This window comes from Hipposideros armiger, unplaced genomic scaffold (genome assembly GCF_001890085.2).
Source record: "Hipposideros armiger isolate ML-2016 unplaced genomic scaffold, ASM189008v1 scaffold_141, whole genome shotgun sequence".
In the NCBI taxonomy this organism is placed as follows: domain Eukaryota; kingdom Metazoa; phylum Chordata; class Mammalia; order Chiroptera; family Hipposideridae; genus Hipposideros; species Hipposideros armiger.
In genome coordinates, this window is record NW_017731491.1 from 1,997,077 (window position 1) to 2,019,161 (window position 22,085).

The window sequence follows — 22,085 nt, forward strand, 5'->3', positions numbered from 1 at the left end:
GATCCCACATATGAGGGCCAGTGACACTGCCCTCTACAGCTAAGATGCTGAACAACAGCTCAACCTGGAGCTGGGATGCTGTGAGTCGCCAGCAGCCGCCGTGAGCGGCCGTCCAGAAGCCGGCGATTGATCTGCCTCACCTGGGAAGAGCGCAATGATAATACCAACATGGGCCAGTGAAGCGACGTCCTCCACAACTAGACAGAACCAAAGGACAGCAACTTGTCTGTTCCCCTACCCCCAATTCCCCAGCGCTGTTCCCAGTCCCTAATTCCCCAATAAAGATCTTTAAAAAAAAGTGTGTTAAGGAGAGTTACAAGGAAGGAATAATTTGAAGTAAACAGTTTGCCAAGATTTGGGATTTTTCTTTAAGCAAAGGTTTAAATGGCTTAAAGTGGACAAGATTAATAATTTGACATCTAAGAACATTTTGTGTTGAGTACTATGAAACAAACAGGATGCTAAAACAGAAAATAGGAGGTCTAGGAATCCTCAGAGTTTCTATTCTATTCTAGTAACACTTTCACTATTCTTGTCATGTCTACCTAACATTTGTACTCTTATTAGATGGTCCAAAACACACACACACTTTGGGAAACAGCATGGTAGGAAAACACCATCTTTATAGCCAGAAAAATTCAGATTAGATTTTCATTCTGGTTGGTGTTTAATTATGTGCTATTTGACCTATGGTCACTTCCTCATTTACAATGTGGGAGATACCTCCTTCTGGGTTATTAAAGTTAAAATGCGATTGCATAGTAAATTCTCTGGCACATAACAGGAAGTGTACAATATGTTAAAATCCTTTTCTTGGCTTGCCTGTCTTCCAAAATTACACACACACACACAGAAATCCAAAAGGATGTAAGCACTTAGGGAAGTGTTAACAATGTGCTTGTTGCAGTAATGAGCTAAATAAAGAACACAGAACTTAGAATCTAAACCTAATAAAGCCTTTTGTATAATATGGCTCCACTTTTCTCTTTCTAGCTCAGATAAAAGGCCCATTCTTAGGCCTCATATGCTTAATCCCACATCTGTACTTTTGATGATATATCCAAAAGAATCTCCCTCTCCCACCATCCAAATCTGATCCACCCCAATGAATATCCCATCTATACTCAAGTTTTCCCTGACAACTACAGCCCATAATGCCCTCGGAACCCCTTCTCTAAAATTCGTGTATCACAGAAGTTAGCAAAAGTCATTTGTGTTTCAGCCACAGTTCTCCTTAAACTAGACTACAAAGTCCTCTATATTAAGTATTATAATTATTCACAAGGGAAAACTCATTCCCAAAACATGCTACATAAGTTAACTATTGATTAAAAAGTCCAAGAATGGATTTACAGGAAAAATCCTTAGGAGCACTTCTGAAGGGGGAGAGGGAACCTAATCATATAAACTCATCAAAATATAAAAATACAGAGGGAAATACAGGGAGAAGTGATTAGAAATAAACAAGCTATAGTAAACAAAGGGAAGAAATACTAAGTCCATAAGGTATATGCAGTGCAACTCTAAACCAAGATAGTTATTGATAATGTTTTTTAAATCGGGTTAAATTTTATTAGCATTTACAAATTAAGATTATGTTAAATATTTAATCATTTGCAAAACAGTAGCAACCCTCTAATGCTGCCTGCACTTGGGCAAATATATCCACATAACCATTAACCATCGTTTGTTAAAAACTTTAACAGGCAAAAACTAGAAAGGGCTATGCAGTATTGCCATTCATATTCAATACTTTCAAACTCAGGATCTCTGGCAATTACTTAACTGCTAGAAAAAAGTTGAGATGACCTCTAGACAGGAGCATTACAAGGTCACCTAGTCAAACCCAGCTGTATACCGGGAGATATGCATTAGAGTTCAGACCAAATACCCAAACTTTTTTTCAGATTTTTATTAAAATACAGCTAACAGACACTACAATATTAGTTTCAGGTGTACATCCTAGTTATTCAACAGTACCCATTTAGCTCTACAGTGTCATTACCACACTACTGCAGTATCATTGATTTCCCCCCCTTTTTTAAATTTTCAACTAGAGCTGACATATTCAATATTATTTTATATTAGTTTCAAATGTACAGCATAGTGGTTAGACATGTATATAATTTAGGAAATGACCCCTCTTAACTAGTACCACCGGGCACTATAGTTTTTACCGCATTATTGATTACCGTTATATTCCCCATACTTGACATCCCCATGACTATTTTGTAATTACCAATTTGTGCTTCTTAATCCCTTCCCGTTTTCACCCATTCCTAACCCCCTCCCATCTTAAATAAATCCCTCTAAGATTCCTTGTAATACTGGTTTGGTGATGATGAGCTCCTTTAGCTTTTTCTTGTCTGGGAAGCTCTTTATCAGTCCTTCAATTCTAAATGATAGCTTTGCTGGGTAGAGTAATCTTGGTTGTAGGTCCTTGCTTTTCATCACTTCGAATATTTCCTGCCAATCCATTCTGGCCTGCAAAGTTTCTGTTGAGAAATTAGCTGACCTTCATATGGGGTCTCCCCTGTAGGTAACTAACTGCTTTTCTCTTGCTACTTTTAAGATTCTCTGTCTTTAACCTTTGGAATTTTAATTATGATGTGTCTTGGTGTTGGCCTCTTTTGAGTTCTTGTTTGTGCTTCCTGAGCTTGTATGGCTATTTCCTTCCCCAGGTTAGTTAGTTTTCCATCATTATTTCTTCAAATAGGTTTTCAATTCCTTGCTCGTTCTCTTCTCCTTCTGGTACCCCATAATGCGAATGTTGGTATGCTTGTTGTTGTCCCAGAGGCCCCTTAAGCTCTCCTCAGTTTTCTGGTTTCTTTTTTCTTGTTGCTGTTCTAGTTGGGTGTTTTCTACTACCTTATCTTCTACATCACTGGTTCGATCCTCTGCTTCACCTAATCTACTGTTGATTCCCTGTACTATATTCTTAATTTCTGTTATTGTAGTTTTTATTTCTGACTGGTTCTTTTTATGTTTTCTATCTCCATTTTTATGTTTCCTATCTCTTTGTTAAAGTTCTCCCTGAGATCAGTGAACATCCTTATAAACTGTGTTTGGAGTTCTGTGAGTGATAGATTTCTTGTCTCCCTTTTGTTTAGTTCTTCTTCTGGAGATTTGTTCTATTCTTTTATTTGAGACATGTTTCTTTGTCTCCCCATTTTGGCTGCCTCCCTGTGTTTGTTTCTTTGTATTATTAGGTAGGGCTGCTATGTCTTCTGGTCTTAGTAGAGTGACCTTATGTAGTAGGTGTGCTGTGGGGCTCAGAAGCACAGTCCTTCTGGTCACCTAAGCCACACACTTCAGGTGTGTCCCTTGAGTGGGTTGTGTGTGCCCTCCTCTTACAGCTGAACCTTGGTTGATAACTGCACATCAATGGGAGAAACAGACCCTTGGGCTCAGAGGTTCTGAGGACTGGCCTTGACTACAGTGGAAGACTTGCTGTGCAGGGGCTGACCCTACAGAGCAGGATCTGCCTCAGCACAACTCTGGTGCCTGCCCAATCTGCCCCTTGGGTGTGTCATACTTGGAGGTGACGAGGTGATGCTCCATCTAGTTTTGAAGCTGGCCACTGGAGGTGTCAGCCCCATGACTACCTTGGAGGGGATCTGCTATAGGTCAAGTTCAGCCAAAGCCCATGTCCCACCCCGGGCCACCGGGCAGGAGCCACAAAGAAATCTGCAGATGGATGCCGCTTGTGCCGTGCTCGGATGCACCTTGAGAAGCCAAGCCGCAAACCAAGGCTGGCTGCCGCTAGTGTCAGCTTAGGGCTGCTCATACAGAGGTACAAGACACGCTCAAGCCAGATGCTGCTTGTGTGGGTTCCATGAACCTTTGAGAGACCCTAGGAAAGTCTGCAGCCTGAGCTAAGGCAGGCGGTTTGTACCAAAAAGCCACTGGAAGCGGCTTGGGTGTGCCAAAAGTTGGGCGGAGGGGAGTCCTGTAATCGCCAGGGTGTGGTAAAGGAACTGTGGAGACTCAGATATGGCAGCCACCTCAGTCTGCACACCGGGAAGGGGGAGGGCTCAACAAAGAAATAATGGCCTCCATGCTCCTCCGTCCAGAAGAAAGTCGCTTCTGCAGCCCCCGTCCCAAGCCAAACAACTCAATCCCACTATATGTCCCTGCCGCCTTTCTAGCTGTTGCCCCAGCGCCAGAGCTCAGAGCGAGTGATTCTGTTGGTGGGTAAGTCTGCGTGTTGTCCCTTTAAGAGGAGCACCTGGGAGAGCAGTCACCCTCTGTCTTACCTGGTCACAATCTCCACTGGTTTTCACAACCAGAAATTATGGGGACTTCACTCCCCAGCACTGAAACCCTGAGCTGGGGACCTCTTGCTCCTCTGGGGAGGTGGGGGAGACCTCCACAACTGAAATATCCCTCCCAATATTTAATGGTCACAGGCGAGTGTGGGACCAGCCTGTTCCACATCTCTTCCCCTACCAGTCTGGAGGTGGCTTCTTCTGCACATCTTTAGTTGTAGAGCTTCAGTTCAGCAAGATTTTAGGCGATTCTCAATGATGGTTGTTTTGTAGTTTAGTTGTAATTTTGATGTGGTCGTGAGAGAAGGCAAGCACAGCATTTACCTACTGCGCCATCTTGGTAACTCTCTATTATTTATTTTAAAACTCTCATTCTTAGATCAAAAAGTCAAACAGCAAATATAGGCTTGCGAAAGATACCTCTGATTCCCTAACTCAAATCTTCTCAGCCTGACCCCTGATTTCAGCCATGCCAAGGTAGACAAATCTATTATAGAGCTTGTGGTGACTTCAGGATGGCAGTATCTGAATGCAGCAAGCACGCACATCTTTTCTGTCTCAAATGCCCAAACTTTTAATAAGCACTCTCAATGACTCTAAATTCAGTCAGGCATTTGAGAAATAATGATCTATTCCAGTGGTTCTGAACCCTAGCTACACACTACAATCCTTTGAAAAGATTTTGTCTTTTAAAGGTAGACTGATCCAGATGAACAAACCATCCATTTTTTAAGTTTTCATGTTCATCTGGCTAAAACGGTCCAATTTTGTTTTAAAGGAATTTTTTTATATTCACAATATTTTGTTGAGGGTAAAAGTCATGTTGCTGAATAACATGTATGTTATTTCTATAAAAGAATACAGTATATATGTATATTATCATCTACATTAGAAAACATTTTTTTTCACACTGACATCTCTGAAATCCCGATTTTTCTTAGTGGTGTGTCATCGTAAAACTGGCAGTATTTCTTTATTAATGATGCAAGTTATATCAACAGCATATTGGAGTCAATATAAAGGTATGTTTTTGTATTTATAAATGCGTCGTAAAACTGGCAGTATTTTCTTTATTAATGATGCAAGTTATATCAATAGCATATTGGAGTCAATACAAAGGTATGTTTTTGTATTTATAAATGCACTGGCACTTGAGCACAGAGGAAGTTCTTAAAGTATATTCAAACCGTTAATAGTTATTTCTGGAAGGGCAGAATAGCTGCCAATATTTATTCAGTATGCCTGTAGCTGTTTGACTTTTTTAACTTTTAATTTTTGCTTTTATAACTTAAAAAAATTAAAACAAAAGTGGGGAAAAATGTACTTCACACTAAAGTGTTAAATATTGAAATACATGAGTTTTTGTAGCACAAAAAAGTATGCACTGCGCATTCCTAAGTTGGTGGTACTACAAACTGAGAAAAATCCTTTCACAGCACAATAGGAGCACTCAAGCCAAAGCTTCAGGTTCAGGTTCACTTACTTTGACCAGAAAACTCCACTTCTCAGAATCTTTCCTAAGCAACCCAAATTACAGAAAATTATATTTTGGATATGAGTATTCCACTGTAGTGTTACTGGCAATATACTAGCCAAAAACACACACTAGTTTGTTGCTGAATGCTATATAGCCAATAAAAATATTTAAGAAAAATGTCCATTACACAAAATTAAGCAAAATCAGTTATAAAGATGTATGTAATACACAGCGAAATAGTAACAACAAAAAACTTCTTCACAGAAAATACCAAATACAAGTTTTCTTCTCACATTTGATTTTTAAAATGTTCCATGTTTATGTAAATACATCTACACTAAAAAAAAAAACGCAGAAAATATACAGTACTGAAGATACTTTAGATGGAAAATATCCAAGTTGACCAAGTCAATTTTAATGCTATTTAAAATTGTAGCTATTTTTAGTAATGACTGTTGTCCTAAATTCCTCTGCTTCAAAAGTATCAGTAAATTTTTCAAAAATTGCTTTGATTTTTTAAGCTTAAAACCTGAATGTCAAATAAAAATGAGAAAAAAGTATACTTTAATACTTTAAATCACATCTTAAGTGAAATAAGTCTACTTGATAATCTTGACCTAAAGGCCTCTAAAATAAAAGTAAACCAAGCATCCTTCTAACCTATCTTCAAAATCATGCAGAACTTATAGACTGCTAAATGGAATAATACTAACGTTCCAAAATTCTTTTAGCTTTTAGAAGTGGAGAAAAGAAAATTGGGAAATTATTAATGCAATGTGATAAACAGGATAAAAGGTAAAGACAAAAATGACTAAAGAAATGCTGGCAACAGCATTCTGAAATGAGGCTAGTTAAGGGTCAAGACAGTCATAAGAAAGCTGCAGCAGTAAAAGGTGAGTGAAGATGAAGGACCATGTTAATGATATATATTTATTAACTGCTTGGAAGCAGGAAAAAACTGATTTAACTGCAACTCAAGAGGAAAAAGCCAAAGTTCCCTGTAGTCATTCCTCAATGCCCCCAAAATACTGCCTGAAAAGTCACCTACTGAAAGGTACATGAAGAAGTAGACAGCCATATTGCTATTGGGTCGACGGAAAAGTCATGAAGCATTTTTGCATAGAAAACATAGAAGAAAATACATCATGCTTTTCCGACGACCCAATACATCATTAAGTTCCTAGAGCTTCTTTCATATCCAGCCCTTTAGAAAGCTTTAGTCTCATATATCAAGGAGTTACAAGCAGTGGTATTTTTCTTATGCTTAACATTGTTTAATTTCTCTATTCCTTGATTCAACAGAATAACAGTTGAACATATTCATTCACTGGCCATGTGAAAAAGCTATGAGGAATAAAGGCTGGTCAGCTTTCAAAGCAAGAAACAATCTCACAATGAGGGAGGGGAAAGGAGGATAGCAATTCTTTAAAATATAGAATATAGAACAGTAAGAAAAATTCCACATTATAGATGGGATTCTACTGGTAACAGCTGAAGAAGCTTATTACTACAGCTAGGGAAGCTTATTACTACTGCATAATCTAATAAATCCAAACATTTTTTACAACTGCATTCTACCAACTGTGAAGTATACCACTGAGACAATTCTCTTCTGCAAAGAAAACTGGGGCCTTTTCCATTCTCTTTATTCTGAAAACTAGCAAAAAAAAAAAGAGTAAATTCCATTCATTTTGTTTGGGGAGTTAAAACAGTATTTTATGTAGCTCCTTTTCTCCAAAATGATCAAAATATCTGGGTCCCTATGTGGCACAGTTCCAGAAGTTGTACTACACAGTAGCCCTGAAAGTACTGCATTAACGCATTGTATGCGGGCATTTTCCGGCCAAATCGCGTCGTAACAAAGAGGTCTCTATACCTGAGTTAAAGCGCTATGACGAGTTTACTCGTTTCCCGCAAACAATGTGTAAAAGAATTGCAGAGTTGGGCCGGCCGAGTGGCGCAATGGTTAAGAACTGGCTTGGGATGCCAGAGGGCCCCGGTTCGGATCCCACATGAGGGCCAGTGACACTGCCCTCTGCAGCTAAGATGCTGAACAACAGCTCAACCTGGAGCTGGGCTGCCGTGAGTCGCTGGCAACGGCGTAGGCCGCAGCCCCTGTGGCAGTGGGTTGCCATGGGCTACCGTATGTAGCCAGCAACCAGCGTGAGCGGCCAGCAGCCGCAGTGAGCGGCCGTCCAGAAGCCAGCGACTGATGTGCCTCGCCAGGGAAGAGCGCAATGATGATGCCAACTTGGACCAGTGAAACAACGTCCTCCACAACTAGACTGAAGAACAAAACGACAGCAACTTGTCTGTTCCCCTTTCCCCAATTCCCCAGCACTGTTCCAATCCCAATTCCCCAATAAAAATCTTTAAAAAAAAAAAAAAAAAAAGAATTGCAGAGTACATCTGAACCCATTATTCTGAGATAGATGAAAAAAAGCAGCAGACAGACCTAGAAAGTAAACATAGATAAAATCAATTTAGGTAAGTACAAAAAGCAAAACTAACCTCAGGAAGAAAGTATTCTTGTACAGTCCCTCAATAATCCTGGTGCTTCCTTGAAAGTGTGAGACCTTCCAACCACCACTTCAAGCTAGGCTGAACCATATAAAATGACTGACTGTCAATTTCATATAGTTCAACCTTATAATTCATCCAATACAACAGTATAAATGCAGATCTAGAGAATGGGAGTCTCTCGATCAAATGAACCAGTAGCTGAGTTGGCTGGAGTAGAACCCAAAGTTATAGACTACACTGAATTTAGATTTGTTTCATAGCCCTTTACTCTGCTAGTCACAGAAGTTTCAGCCTGCAAATTCAGTGTATAAAATAGCTTTCGGAAAAGAAATCTCTCATTATACAAATAAGAAAGGCCCTGAGACTATGTGACATGTCTAAAGGGACAGTAGTCAAGAAATAAAACATGGACATCATAGATCTCCCTAAATTTAATGACTTCTGGTCCAGTGCTGGTTTTATTATCTCTTGTTACCTCTCCACTGGAAAATATCCTCAGCCTACACACCCTTCTGTCTTCTTCATATATGAAAGGTAACGCTAAACAGAAAAATTAAGGCAAAAGACTGTTCAGAGCAACTTTTAAGTTATAAAATTAAAATCTAAAGAACAAAGAGAGTTTCAAGTAGTTTGGACTAATGTTTACTTACAAATATGGCAATAGATTAAATATCAGCTTGGAAGTGAAAAAGACTTGGCTAAATCCCAGTGATGTTACTATTAATATTTGTTGTCACCTCTCCTAGGTTCTTAATCTTTATCTGTAAATGGGTGGTACCTACTTTGCAGGGTTGTTTTTGAGGATTGAGATAATGGTAAGCACCTGACATAGCTGGCAATAGTAGATGGTATTATTGTTATAGGATTTTATTATCACAATGAAAATAAATTTTTAAAGAACCTTTTCAATTTGTTAGTGCCACTTGACACTAGTAGTCAATGAAAAAAGCATGTAGTTTTTCTAGTCTTTGATATGGCACCAGCTATAGTGCCCTACATTATAGCAAACTCCATTGTTGTTACTAATTCAAATTAACTCTTAATTACATATACTAACAAAAGTATAATTCTAAAAAAGCATTTATACATTCACTACAATATAAGCTCCTTGAAGAGATCTTTTGTCATTTTATTTACTGATGAATCCCATGTTTCTAGAATGGAGCCTGGTACATAGCTAGCATTCAATATGTATTTGTCAAATGGCTTTGGAATTTATTTTTAATTGTCTAAAAACTAAGGCTTTTCAAAACATAATCTTGACACTCAAGTATATATAGTTTTTCCTCTTTGCATAACCAACCTAAACAAAGGAGACTCTAAAATTGACTCCCACTTTCCCTAGGAAGAGGAAAAAAATCAGCCTTCTTAAGAACTCAAAAAACCTTCTGCTAGATTAAAAGAGAAAACAAAAACAAAAAACAAGACAACCTTTTACTCAGTTTCTACAATTGTATCACTCCCATCAGTCTCAAAACTGGGGAGGGGAATCCCTCTTACTACATCAAAACTAAGAGGTTTCTCCTCTTAGAATTTAAGAAGGTACTACTCTCTGAGGCAGTCAAACATGTTTAGTTATAGAACCAAAAAGATAAAGTGCAGAGGAAGTAGAGGTATAAAGTAACTCATTGGAGAGGTAAATGACCTAAGACACCGACATATGGGCGAAAAACAGAGAGATCCAAGTCTAAATCTGTTTTCATATTTGTAGAATTAGAAAAAAAAAATCTTAAAATTTTGTCTTGGAATAAATCAGGAAAAAAGTGACGAGAAATGACCCTTGTACTGTTACAGTTTAAGAGAAGGGTTATACTATTTATTCAGATTTGTTTTATTAATTTGACTTCTTTTCCTGAGTCTTTGAACAGCCAAGAAACCCTCATCAAAATTTCAGCACTTTCGGAGTAATACATTTTAAAATTGTAGGGAAGTCTTTTCCACACAGAAAAAATATTTCGTTAATGCATACCTTTAAAAAAAAAATTCTATGAAAGCAAAATCAACTGTCATTGATATATTTCTAGTCAAAGAGCACAAAATGTTTTGAAATTTTCATAGTAACCCTGTAAGTTTTCACTAATTTAAAGTTTAACTTATTTTGCATTAATAAAATCAACCACACAAATTCTTATGTAAGATACTTAACATTTCTACAACACAAAGGTGTTCGTAACAACCATTCCAAGGTCCCACAAAATCCTTAAATGACTAAACCACCAAGGATTAAGTAGTTTTATTTTAACTGGTAGCTTTCTATTAATCAGAACCCATTCACTGTCCTTAGAATCACATTTCACAAAATTGGTTATGTGTGCTGGAATCCCCCGTTTTCCTAAGTTCCAGTTATGCCATTTCACTTTTAAGAAAGACCTACATCAGTAGTACCCGTTTTCACTAACTAAAAGAAATCCAAAGAGGATTTTTTCTTTTACCAAAAAGGCAACAAGCAAAAATATTGTTTAGCTTTTGCTGTGGGAGGCAGTGCGCACCCAAAGCAGGGAGGATGGCACAGACAAGCTCCTTCCTAGGAACTACACTCAGCATCTTAGCACCAAACCACCACAGCTTTGAACCTAGTCTGTGAGCATCTGTGCTTTACCTAGATTTATATTGTGCCCTTAGCAAAATGTATCCTAAAGTAATTGCTGCTTTGCTTTACACCATTTAAGCTTAAGGGTTTCATATGAACACTCTATTTTCAGATAGCAGGGGAAACCTGTAGTATTCTTTTCCTAGTCAGTAATCTGACACTGCTATCATGCAAATATTTTAACACTGATTAACTTCTACATTTTCATACTATGGAACCTTTCATCCCAAATCCACAAACAGGTGTTACATTTGTTAGGGAGATAAGTATATTCTTCTGAATATTAACCTGCAATTAATATAAAAAGAAATACATACCAGCTCAACATGGCCGAAGTATAGATTATACTGGTTGGGAATGAATTTGATCATTCACTTTCTGGATACACAAATTTCCAGATATGAGTTAAGATTAACAATTTTATTTTAAGAACTAACCTATATTTATGCAAATGTAACTTAAAGACTAAACCCATAAGAGTACTTAGTAAGAATAACTCAATAAAAGTAGATTATCTTCTGATATGACCATAATAGATCAATAGCAAAGACATTTACTTCATTATTCACATTGGGTGATAGGAATTTCTCACAATAAATAATGCTACCTGACAAAAATTATACTTTGCAGTTTGCAAAAACCCACAATTTCATGACAACCCTGTAAATTAGCAGGCAAGGCAGACATCATTAATTCCCATTCTGTAGCCAAGGAATCCAGATAATTCCAAGGCCTTTGTACTACACTGCATCTTGCAAAATATGAAAGTAACAACTTTTACTCACAGTGTAACATGTCTCCTTTGAATACTATATACAAAGAGTTAAACACATTTCATATTGCTTTAGCTAAAATCCTGACCTCATGCAAATCAAGACTACCAATGACAGATCTGCCCAGCTATTGTGATGGATCACTGGAAAAAGGGCAATAATAAAGTCAAGATTAAATTTCAAAAGATAAACCAGGATCATGGTCATTTGTTTTCTAAACTACACAGGGTTCAGCGTTGTTCTAAAGAGAATGGTTATAACAAGGTGTGGATGCGACTTTAAAAATGTATTTGGGGAAAAAGTTCTTAGTTTAGGACAGGCCTTTGCTAACTCTTCAGTCAAGTATTATCAACTCTTTCAGCATATGCTCAAGGTAGACATACATAAAACCAACATACTTGGCTCTGACACTTGGTCAGAATGACTAGTTCATATGCAGCAAGCTCTATTTTCAGCAGCTACCATATCCTTGGCTTTTCCAGTTCCCGTTTGGAGGACTGAAAGGAGAAAATCTTTCACTTTGTCTTTGATTTGTCTGATGTTCTGCCAAATGTTGACTTCATTTGAGAAAGAAGAAAACCAATCTGAGGACTTAGATCTAAGATATCTCTGCTGTAGAGAGATGGACAAAGCTTAGGAAACTTGTATGAATCTAAATGAAACAACGAATAGTAACAAAATGGTCTTAAGTAGAATGAACACAGAGGCAAGTTCACAGCTCAGGACAATCTGTTTTGCATACATGATTATGAATTAGTACCCCTTCACTTTAAGGTATCCTGATTTAGATGATAAATTATGATGACTCTCATTATTATGGCAGTTGTTACTACAACTTAGTTTAAATGAACTGAAACTATTTAGGAGTGACCATAATGAATATTTAATGAGCTCAAACCATAAAATTATGGTGGCAAACCAATCTGTCAACTTGGATATGTCAGTATTTAACTGTATCAAACTGTTAACTGACCATTTCGACAACAGTAAAGTTAACTCTTTTCTGCTGCTGTTCCTCACTACCCTAAGGGGTAAATTGTTTGACAGCTATTTAGGCTACTACTACTTAGAACATTTGTGAATCATTTGCCAATCTTTCCACCTTCTACAAGTTTTATGATTACATCATTAAGGGCTGTATCTATTAGGCAAAGGTGGAGGGGGAAATGTTTTTAAAGTACTTTACAGAAATGCATGGCATTAGCCATACCCCCAGACACTGTGAAAAACCAAGGAACCTGTATGTAAACACACATTCTGAAATCACCTAAACTCCTCTTTCTTACTTACTTCATTCACTGTGTCGAGATGGTTTTTTGAAAGCAAGCACAAGGTTTCCTTAAAAAAGTATTAAGGTATTTTACCTACTGTTTCGATAGATAATAGTCAAGTCATAAACACCAAGACATTATGTGAAGTAATTACTAAGTGCAAATACAAGAGTACACAAGCGTGCACACACACATGCATGAGCACATGCACACACACCCACCCCACCTTAGTTACACACAGGTCATTTGTGAGTGGATCAGAAGAAACTGGTCTAAAGGTCAGACAATTTCTGGCTTTGCCATTTGCTAGCCAACTAGTCATGTGATATAGAAACAAACAAAAAAATCACTAAATATTCTCAAATTACTTTCCTGAACCATAAAATGGAAGTAACACTATTTCAATATTACATGAAATAAGTAAAAATATTGTGAAAGTGGTCTGTAAGAAGTTCTATATAAATATGGCATTATATAAAGTTTGAAAATTTAATTTTTATCCTATGCCTGTCATTACTGTTTAAATACATACCCTTTTTTTTTTTTTAAAGATTTTATTGGGGAGTTGAGGGAGGGCAACAGCGTTGGGGAATCGGGGAAGGGGAACAGACAAGTTGCTGTCCTTTTGTTTTTCAGTCTAGTTGTGGATGACGTCACTTCACTGGCCCATGTTGGTATTATCATTGCGCTCTTCCCGGGTGAGGCATATCAGTCGCTGGCCACTGGACAGCCGCTCATGGCAGCTCTTGGCAGCTCATGCCAGCTGCCAGCCACTCACGGTAGCTTTATGGCAGCCCACTGCAGCCTACCCTGTCGCCAGCAACTCACGGCAGCCCAGCTCCAGGTCGAGCTGTTGTTCACCATCTTAGCTGTAGAGGGCACGTCAATGGCCCTAACGTGGGATACGAACCGGGGCCCTGCTGCTCACAGCTGGCATCGCAAGCCAGCTCTTAACCAACGTGCCACTCGGCCGGCCCCCCATTCTTAAATATAAGGTAAAATTCTGGCAAAATCACCCTTATCGCCCTTTTTAAAAAAATTATGCTTTCAGATCAGCAGCTTAAAATTTGAAACTCGTTTGTAAAATTAGATGTTTATTTATTGGGCTGAAATTTCACTTACTATACCAATCTTTCAAACATTTCATATTCCCTTGACAAAGCTATCAAACAATCATGGAAAGCCTGTTTCTATGGGCTTTCAATGTGTTTGCTTGTACTTACTGAATCCAAACTTTGCTCAGTTTAATACTTGCCATAGTGTTTTTCCCCATACTAGAATTCAAATTGAGACCTTTTCATATAAAGGTGATACCTAGTAATGTCCGCAGTAAGACTTTACCCCATCACCTCAAATTGCAATGATTCATGATTTCATTATATTCTATATAGTTTGTATGCCCAAGATGCACAATACTGTACAAAAGTCTAAAGTATACACAACAGCATCTCGTTTAGATACAAAGACTAAACGCTATCAGTAGGAGGGATTTTAAAAATTGCATTATCCAGGGCCGGCCGAGTGGCGCGTTGGCTTGGGACGCCAGCTCTGAGCTGCAGGGCCCCGGTTCAGATCCTACATTAGGGCCAGTGACGCTGCGCCCTCTACAGCTAAGATGGTGAACAACAGCTCGACCTGGAGCTGCCGTGAGTCGCCGGAATCAGCGTAGGCTGCAGTGGGCTGCGGTAAGCTACCGTGAGTGGCTGGCAGCCGGCGTGAGCTGCAGTCAAGTGGCTGGCAATTGATCTGCCTCACCCGGAAAGAGTGCCATGATAATACCAACATGGACTAGTGAAGCGACGTCCTCCACAACTAGACTGAACAACAAAAGGACAGCAACTTGTCTGTTCCCTTCCCTCAATTCCCCAATAAAACGTGTGTTTTTTTGTTTGTTTGTTTGTTTTGTTCTTGTGTTTTTTTTTTTTAGCTGAGCCATCCTGCTACCTGTTGGCAGCTCAGCGACTGCTGAGCTCGGGCCGGGACTCGAACCGCTGTTGCTCAGAGCTCAAACTCTTGAGCGAGCTCTTAACCAACTGAGCCACTCGGCCGGCCCTAAAACGTGTTTTTTTAAAAATTGCATTATCCAATTCTGCTTAAGTTTCAGCATGGGGAAAAAAATGCATTCAGTAAAGTTAACTCCATTAACTGAAATAATTTTACTATTAACAGAAATAGCAATAAAAATTATCACTGGCCTACAGTCAAGAATTGATCATTTACCTGTTTTTAAACTCATTAATAAAGTTAATTTACTATTACCTTTTTTTCCCTAACATGACATATATTAAGAAGTTAATTCAAGGGCTGGCCAAATGGCACATTGGTTAAGAGCTGGCTTGGAACGCCAGCTCTGAGCAGCAGGAACCCGGTTCGGATCCCACATGAGGGCCAGTGACACTGCCCTCTACAGCTAAGATGGTGAACAATGGCTCAACCTGGAGCTGGACTGCCGTGAGTCGCCAGCAATGGCGTAGGCTGCAGCCCCTGCTGCAGTGGGCTGCCATAAGCTACTATGAGTGGCTGGCAGCCAGTGTGAGCGGCCGGCATTGGCTAGTGCTGCCAAGACCTACCATGAGCGGCCGTCCAGAGGCAGGAGACCAATCTGCCTCACCCGGGAAGAGAGCAATAATAATACCAACATGGGCCAGTGAAGCGGCGTCCTCCACAACTAGACTGAAGAACAAAAGGACAGCAACTTGTCTGTTCCCCTCCCCCAATTCCCCAATAAAATCTTTAAAAGAGAAAAAAAAAGTTAATTCAAACCACGCCCCACCCTTTACTGACTACCAACTATGTTAGAGAAACGAGGCTCTAGGGTTTTAAAAGGAAAGCTAAGGTCAGCAAAGTGGCGCATTGGTTAGGAGTGAGCTTGGGACACCAGCTCTGAGCAGCAGGGCCCTGGTTTGGATCCCACATGAGGGCCAGTGATGCTGTGCCCCCTACAGCTAAGATGGTGAACAACAGCTCGACCTGGAGCTGGGCTGCTATGAGGCGACGGTGTAGGCTGCAGTGGGGCTGGCTGGCAGATGGCCTGTGCTTTTGTGAGCTGCCGTGAGCCACCGTGAGCAGCCGTCCAATGGCCGGCGAGCAACTGCCTCACCTGGGAAGAGCGCAATGATAATACCATCACGGGCCAGTGAAGCGAAGTCCTCCACAACTAGACTGAAGAACAAAAGGACAGCAACTTGTCTGTTCCCCTCCCCCAATTACCCAATAAAAATCTTTTTTAAAAAGGACAGCTAAGTTGTGACTCAGAACAGATGCATTCCTTATGTTAATGCATTCAGAGAGTGAATCAAAAGCGAACATCAAAACTTTACCCTTACTTCACATGAAGCCAATCATCACCAGAAGGCGAAAAGACAAAACCAGCTACTACCCCATAAACCCAAACGTAGTTTATGCTGACCTCTCTACTCTCAAAAAATGTGAAAAGTACTCCCTTTTCCCCCTCTACATTCCCCACTTTTCTGTACTAATGTGGTTCATATAAATGGGACAGTAAGACCCATTCAGAAATGCTAAGATTGACTTAAGAGATGGGATGCTAGATTTAACCTTCAAGGTGAACAATCCTAGCCCCTAACTTCAGTTATTTCCTATCTGCAACCTAAAATTGTCCTTTATCTGAACACAGCTTAGCTCTTCCTCCAGTACCATTAAATACCTAAATCATATTAATTGATTCCAAGTCCCCATTTAACTTAAAGAATTGGTTCAACTCAGCATGCAAACTTCAAGACAAAGGTACTGCAGGAACAATGAGAAAAGCCAGTTATATCCACGAACCCAAAACCAAATCATTCAAATGCATTCTCACCTCCTCCACTCCCCACACTTGAAAAATTGTCTGGTGACTAAAACTATGGGGTCATTTTTTGTTACCACAAACAATACTGAATTATTGCACCCAATAAAGGAGTGGACACAGGTAAAAGTCTGATTCCTGATGACTGTCTTCCTCTTCTTCCTTCCCAATGAATCCCTCCCTTCCTTGGGCCCAACAGTCATAGGAGTCCCGCCCCACCTGGTAAACCCTATTTCTTTTTCTCTTTAGATCCTGGAGACACCAAAAACGTACAATGTAATGATGAGGCTCTATCAATAAAGTCCTACATTGAATAACCATTAACAGATTTGGTCAAAAATCCTCAGTACTCAACTCCAAAGTATGGTTATCACTAAATGGTCACTTATTTGGAAACTACAATCATGAGCTTCCAAAAGTTTTTAAAACATGCTTTTTAAAAAAACCTTCCTCCTTGTCCTCATTTTGGTTATCACAGCAAGTTTACTCAAAGCCTAAATCCCTACAGAACAGAAAGCATTAAAATATAAAGTTTCTTGCCAAAGGCACTGGTAGATTAAGAAGAGAATCTAACTGGAGCATGAGGGGAGAAAAGGAAAAAAGAAAAGTTCCATTACAAGCACACCTACATTTGTTTGGCTTTTACACACTGAAATAAAGACAAATCTGACCTTGAGCTGTACTTCCCCATCTTATTCCCTTCCCCTTAACAAAAATCTTGTTCAATGCGAATAGCAATTCTAGGATTTACAGAACGAAATTTAGTGGAGTATCTTTCCTAAGTTTGAGTTCGAGGCCTTTTCTCCTAATTTTCAAATTATTGAATCCAAATGATACACTAGGCTAGCCCTAAAGGTATGCACATGACAAACAGCCTTTCAAGGAAAGCAAGGACCCTACATAATATTTTGAAAAATAAGTGGCTTAAGAAAAATCTAAAGATCAATGGCACTTAATTCCAATCATGTCTCACCCCACAACCGCATTAAAACCACAGAAACCATATATGACTTTTTGTTTTTATATACATTTTAACGGATGTGGGGTAATTCAAGAACCCAGTTCCAAAATGGGGGGGTGGGGCGATTTAAAAACAGCAGCCTGGAACGGACTAAACAGACACAATGGGCATTTCGATAAAATTCAGAAAAATGACGAAAGAACCTTCAGGGACGAACAAAGAAAAACTGTTCAAATCTGTACATAAAACCACTTATTCAAAATGGAACAATATAGAGAGAGGATCTGCTGGGGCCCTCTATGTTCATAATCCAAAAACCCAAGCCTCAGCTGGGTGGTTGGGATAGGTTAAGATCCCCAATGAGGTATAAAATACACGCATTTCAAGCCCGGGTACTCAACCAAAATGCTGTTACTGAACGTTATTTGAAATAACTTTATTTTCAACAGGTCTTTTTCCATTTGTCATAATGGTGCGTAAACAGTAAAGTCATTTTAACAAACTTGTAGACTGAGCCAGGCACTAGAAAGGGACTAAGAGTCATGGTCTCCTTGTTTCCAGCAATGTTCTATCCACCAGAACCCACAGTTAATAGAGACCAAAAAAAAAAATTACAGGAACTTCGAGTTCTCCGGGATAAGTCTGAGGAAAGGGAGTGAGCGTGAGGAAGGTTTTGCTCGATTTTCCCAGAAGGCGAGATTGAATGTAAAGCCTAAAAAACCTCACTACAAGGTGTGCTGGCCTAAGGGAAAGAAATTCGATCGCAGCATCTCAGCTGGCCTCCGCCCAAGGATGAACTGCAGTGATTCCCACCCTCTCCCCTTCCCCCACTCTCATTCAAGACTGCCCCCCACCACAAGCCCGAAGACGACCTCCGCTCGTAAGGCTTCTCCTTTGTGAGACTCCACAGCCGCCGCCCCACATTGGGCCTCGGGGGAAAAGCCACCGCCCCCACCCGCCATATTTCCCTGAAAGGCGCCCGCGCTACAGCTCCTGGTCGCCACTGTCCCCCATGTGGCGGGTATTTCTTCCCCCACCACCCCACCCAATTGTTCTCCACATCCCAAGACTGGCCAGAAAATCCCCTGGGGATTGCTCGCCCGGAGACAGCACCCGCCATCTCTTCCCCCTCCCCCGCCCCAGAACTCGCCCTCCCCCCAGCCGCCATTTTACAACCAACTCCTCCACCCTATCGCCTCGGCCTCTAGGCTCGCAAGTGTCTGCGGCTGAGGACGTCGAAGGGGTCAAATTCCTGGGCCTGGGGCCTCCCACCGCTCCGGGAGACCACAGGCCATTTCCTGCTTCCCGAATCCACATCCCCGGGCCAGGATCGGCGACGGTGCCGCCATTTTGTCTCCTGCTCCCGGCCTCTGTGGGCGGCGGCAGAGGGTCCGAGAATTCCAGCCCCCTGTTGCCCCCCCAACTCACCGTCGTATCGCTCAGCCTGCTCGGCCAGCTTCGCCTGGTACACCAGATCCTCCCGATCATCCATAGCGGCAGCGGCTCCGGCAGGGTCTGCGCGACGGATGGAAGTGGATAGCGTCTCGACTCTCTCAGCCTCTCCCTCCGCGTCCGGGCAGCAAAAATGGCGGCGCCTCAATCCGGGACTTCCGCCTGCGCACGCGGACAACTGCTCAGCTCTATGGCAACCGCTCCCTGGCAACTGGCGCGGGGGGCGGGCCCGGGAGCACGGCGCCCGAAGGGACTGGAACCAGATAGACGCTCCTCCTCCTTGGGCTTTGCGAGTGCTGGAGTGTTGAGGCGGGAACTGCGACTGAGAGGAGGGAGAGCGGCCCCAAAGAAGAGAGGGATGCTGGAGGCGAGGCACGCCTGGACCATGCCCCAAGAGAGTGAGTGAGGGAGCCTAGACCCTGACCAACAAGGCCGCCAGGACTTGGGGCAGAGAAAGCTAGAGGCTGTAACGGTTTTTTGGAGTCTTTTTTCATTCGTCTTCTTTTTTTTTTTTTTTTTAGCTGAGCCATCCTGCCACCTGTTGGCAGTTCAGCAGCAGCTCAGCTCAGGCTGTGAATCGAACCGGCGACCCTGTTGCTCAGAGCTCAAACTTTTGAGCGAGCTCTTACCCAACTGAGCCACTGGGCCGGCCTCATTCTTTTTTTTTAATTAAAGTTTATTGGGGTCACAATTGTTAGTCAAGTTACATAGGTTTCAGGTGTACAATTCTGTAATACCTCATCTATAATATATATCGCATTGTGTGTTCACCACTCAGAGTCAGTTCACCTTCCATCACCATACATGTGAGCCCTTTTACCCTCATCTACCAACACCCCGCCCCCCTTACCCTCTGGTAACCACTAAACTATTGTCTGTCTGAGTTTTTGCTTCTTCGTTTGTCTTGTTCCTTTGCTGTTTTCAGTTTTATATACCGCATATCAGTGAAATCATGGTTTTTTAAATTTTTCTGACTTATTTCACTTAGCGTAATAATCTCAAGACCCATCTTTTGGGTTGTCGGAAAAGTCATGACGCACTTTTTGCAATGAAAAACAGAAAAAAATACATCATGACTTTTCCGACAACCCAATATGTTGTCGCAAATGGCACTATTTCATCTTTTCTTATGGCAAAATAGTATTCCATTGTGCATATATACCACATCTTTATCCAGTCATCTATCGAAGGACACTTTGGTTGTTTCCATGTCTTGGCCACCGTAAATAAAGCTGCAATGAACATCAGAGCACATATATTTTTATGGATAAATGTTTTCAGATTTTTTAGGAGATACCAGGAGAGGGATTGCTGGGTGATATGGTAATTCTATTCTTTTTTGTTTTGTTTTGTTTTGTTTTTTGGTAATTCTATTCTTAATATTTTTAGGAACCTCCACACTGCCTTCCGTAGCAGCTGCATCAATCTGCATTCCCACCAACAGTGTATGAGGGTTCCTTTTTCTCACAGCCTTTCTAACACTTGTTATTATTTGTCTTGTTGATGGTAGCTACTCTTTTAACTGGTGTGAGGTAATACCTCATTGTGGTTTTCATTTGCATTTCTCTGATGATTAGTGATGTTGAACATCTTTTCATATGTCTATTGGCCATTTATATGACTTCTTTGGAGAAATGTCTATTCAGGTCCTCTGCCCTTTTTTTTTTTTTTTTTTTTTTTTTTTTTTTTTTTTTTTTTTTTTTTTTTTTTTTTTTTTTTTTTTTGCTTTATTTTTACTCTGCCCATTTTTTAATCGGATTATTTGTTTGTTGTTGAGTTGTATGAGTTCCTTATATATTTTGGATATTAGCCCCTTACCAGAGGCATTGTTTGCAAAAATCTTCTCCCATTCGGTTGGTTGCCTCTTTTACTTTGTCGATGGTTTCTTTTGCTGTGCAGAAGCTTTTTAGTTTGATATAGTCCCATTCATTTATTTTAGCTTTTACTTCCCTTGCCTTTGAAGTCAAATTCATAAAATCCTCTTTGAACCCATGTAACAGTTTTCTGATGGCAGGCCTTCCTCACTGAAACCAACCTCTCTCCTACCTTGTCCCTGTTTTCTCAGACAAGCTCAGTCCTGGACCTTTTCCAGACCCTTTTAACTCTGAGGTAAAGAGTTACAGTTGGTAGGGGAAGGAGTATTCCAGTTTTCACGCCCACTTCACTCTATCACTTGGCAATCTTTTTCTTTTCCTGCCCTTTAGTCTTCTTTTTTTCCCTTAGACCCACCATGGATAGGAACCAACTCTGGAGTTCAAGGCAAAGAAGAGTGGGACCAAGATCAAATTGAGATTGAGGAGGCAGGAATGAAAAAGGACCTGGTCTGTTTTCCTTCCCAATGGATTCCCAGCAACTTGTACTCAATACAATAACTGTTGCAAGCTCGGGTAACTAAACATAAGCTGTGTGATGGGGTCTGCAATAAATGTGGAATAAAAACAAGGTTGGAACCAAATTATGATGAGCCTTGGATGGCAAGCTAAGAAGTTTGCACCTTATTCAGTGGGCACAAAGAAGCTATTTTTTGATGACTGCGTGGAGGATGACACCATCATCGTTTATCTAACATCATATACATTAGGAAGATTAATAAGTATGGTATAGTAGTGATTAAAGAAGAGGGTAGATAATGAGGTTATTACATTAATACAAGCAAGAGGTAATAGATGGTGGCAGAGAAAACAGAAAGGAAAGAACAAATAGGAATAGTACTACAAAGAGAAGCCTCAAGAATTTATATCTGATCAGATGTGGAGATCTTGTAAGGGAAAAAAAAATAAAACTGACTTTCCGTTTTCCCATCCTGAGTCACTGGAATAATGAGTGGCAGTTCCATTAACAAGAAAAAAGTAATGCTAGAAAAAATTGCTGATAGAATGCAGAGAGGTCATAGTTCCTTTTAGCACATGTTGGTTCTAAGATTCTCAAAGATCACCTAGGTAGAAATAACCAGCATGGAACT

General features: G+C 40.3%; 1 protein-coding gene across 2 annotated transcripts in view; it reads right to left on the reverse strand.

The window, feature by feature from the left end:
- The window catches only part of YWHAE (tyrosine 3-monooxygenase/tryptophan 5-monooxygenase activation protein epsilon), a 53,443-nt gene extending 34,134 nt beyond the window's left edge, over positions 1-19,309 (reverse strand). Inside the window, exon 1 of one of the 2 annotated variants that reach the window (XM_019650504.1) lies at positions 19,100-19,309. In XM_019650504.1, the coding sequence (XP_019506049.1) occupies positions 19,100-19,163 (64 nt within the window). In that variant the 5' untranslated portion in view covers positions 19,164-19,309. The remainder of the gene's footprint in view (positions 1-19,099) is intronic. The other variant, XM_019650505.1, reaches the window with a different exon arrangement.
- Positions 19,310-22,085: the final 2,776 nt, after the last annotated feature.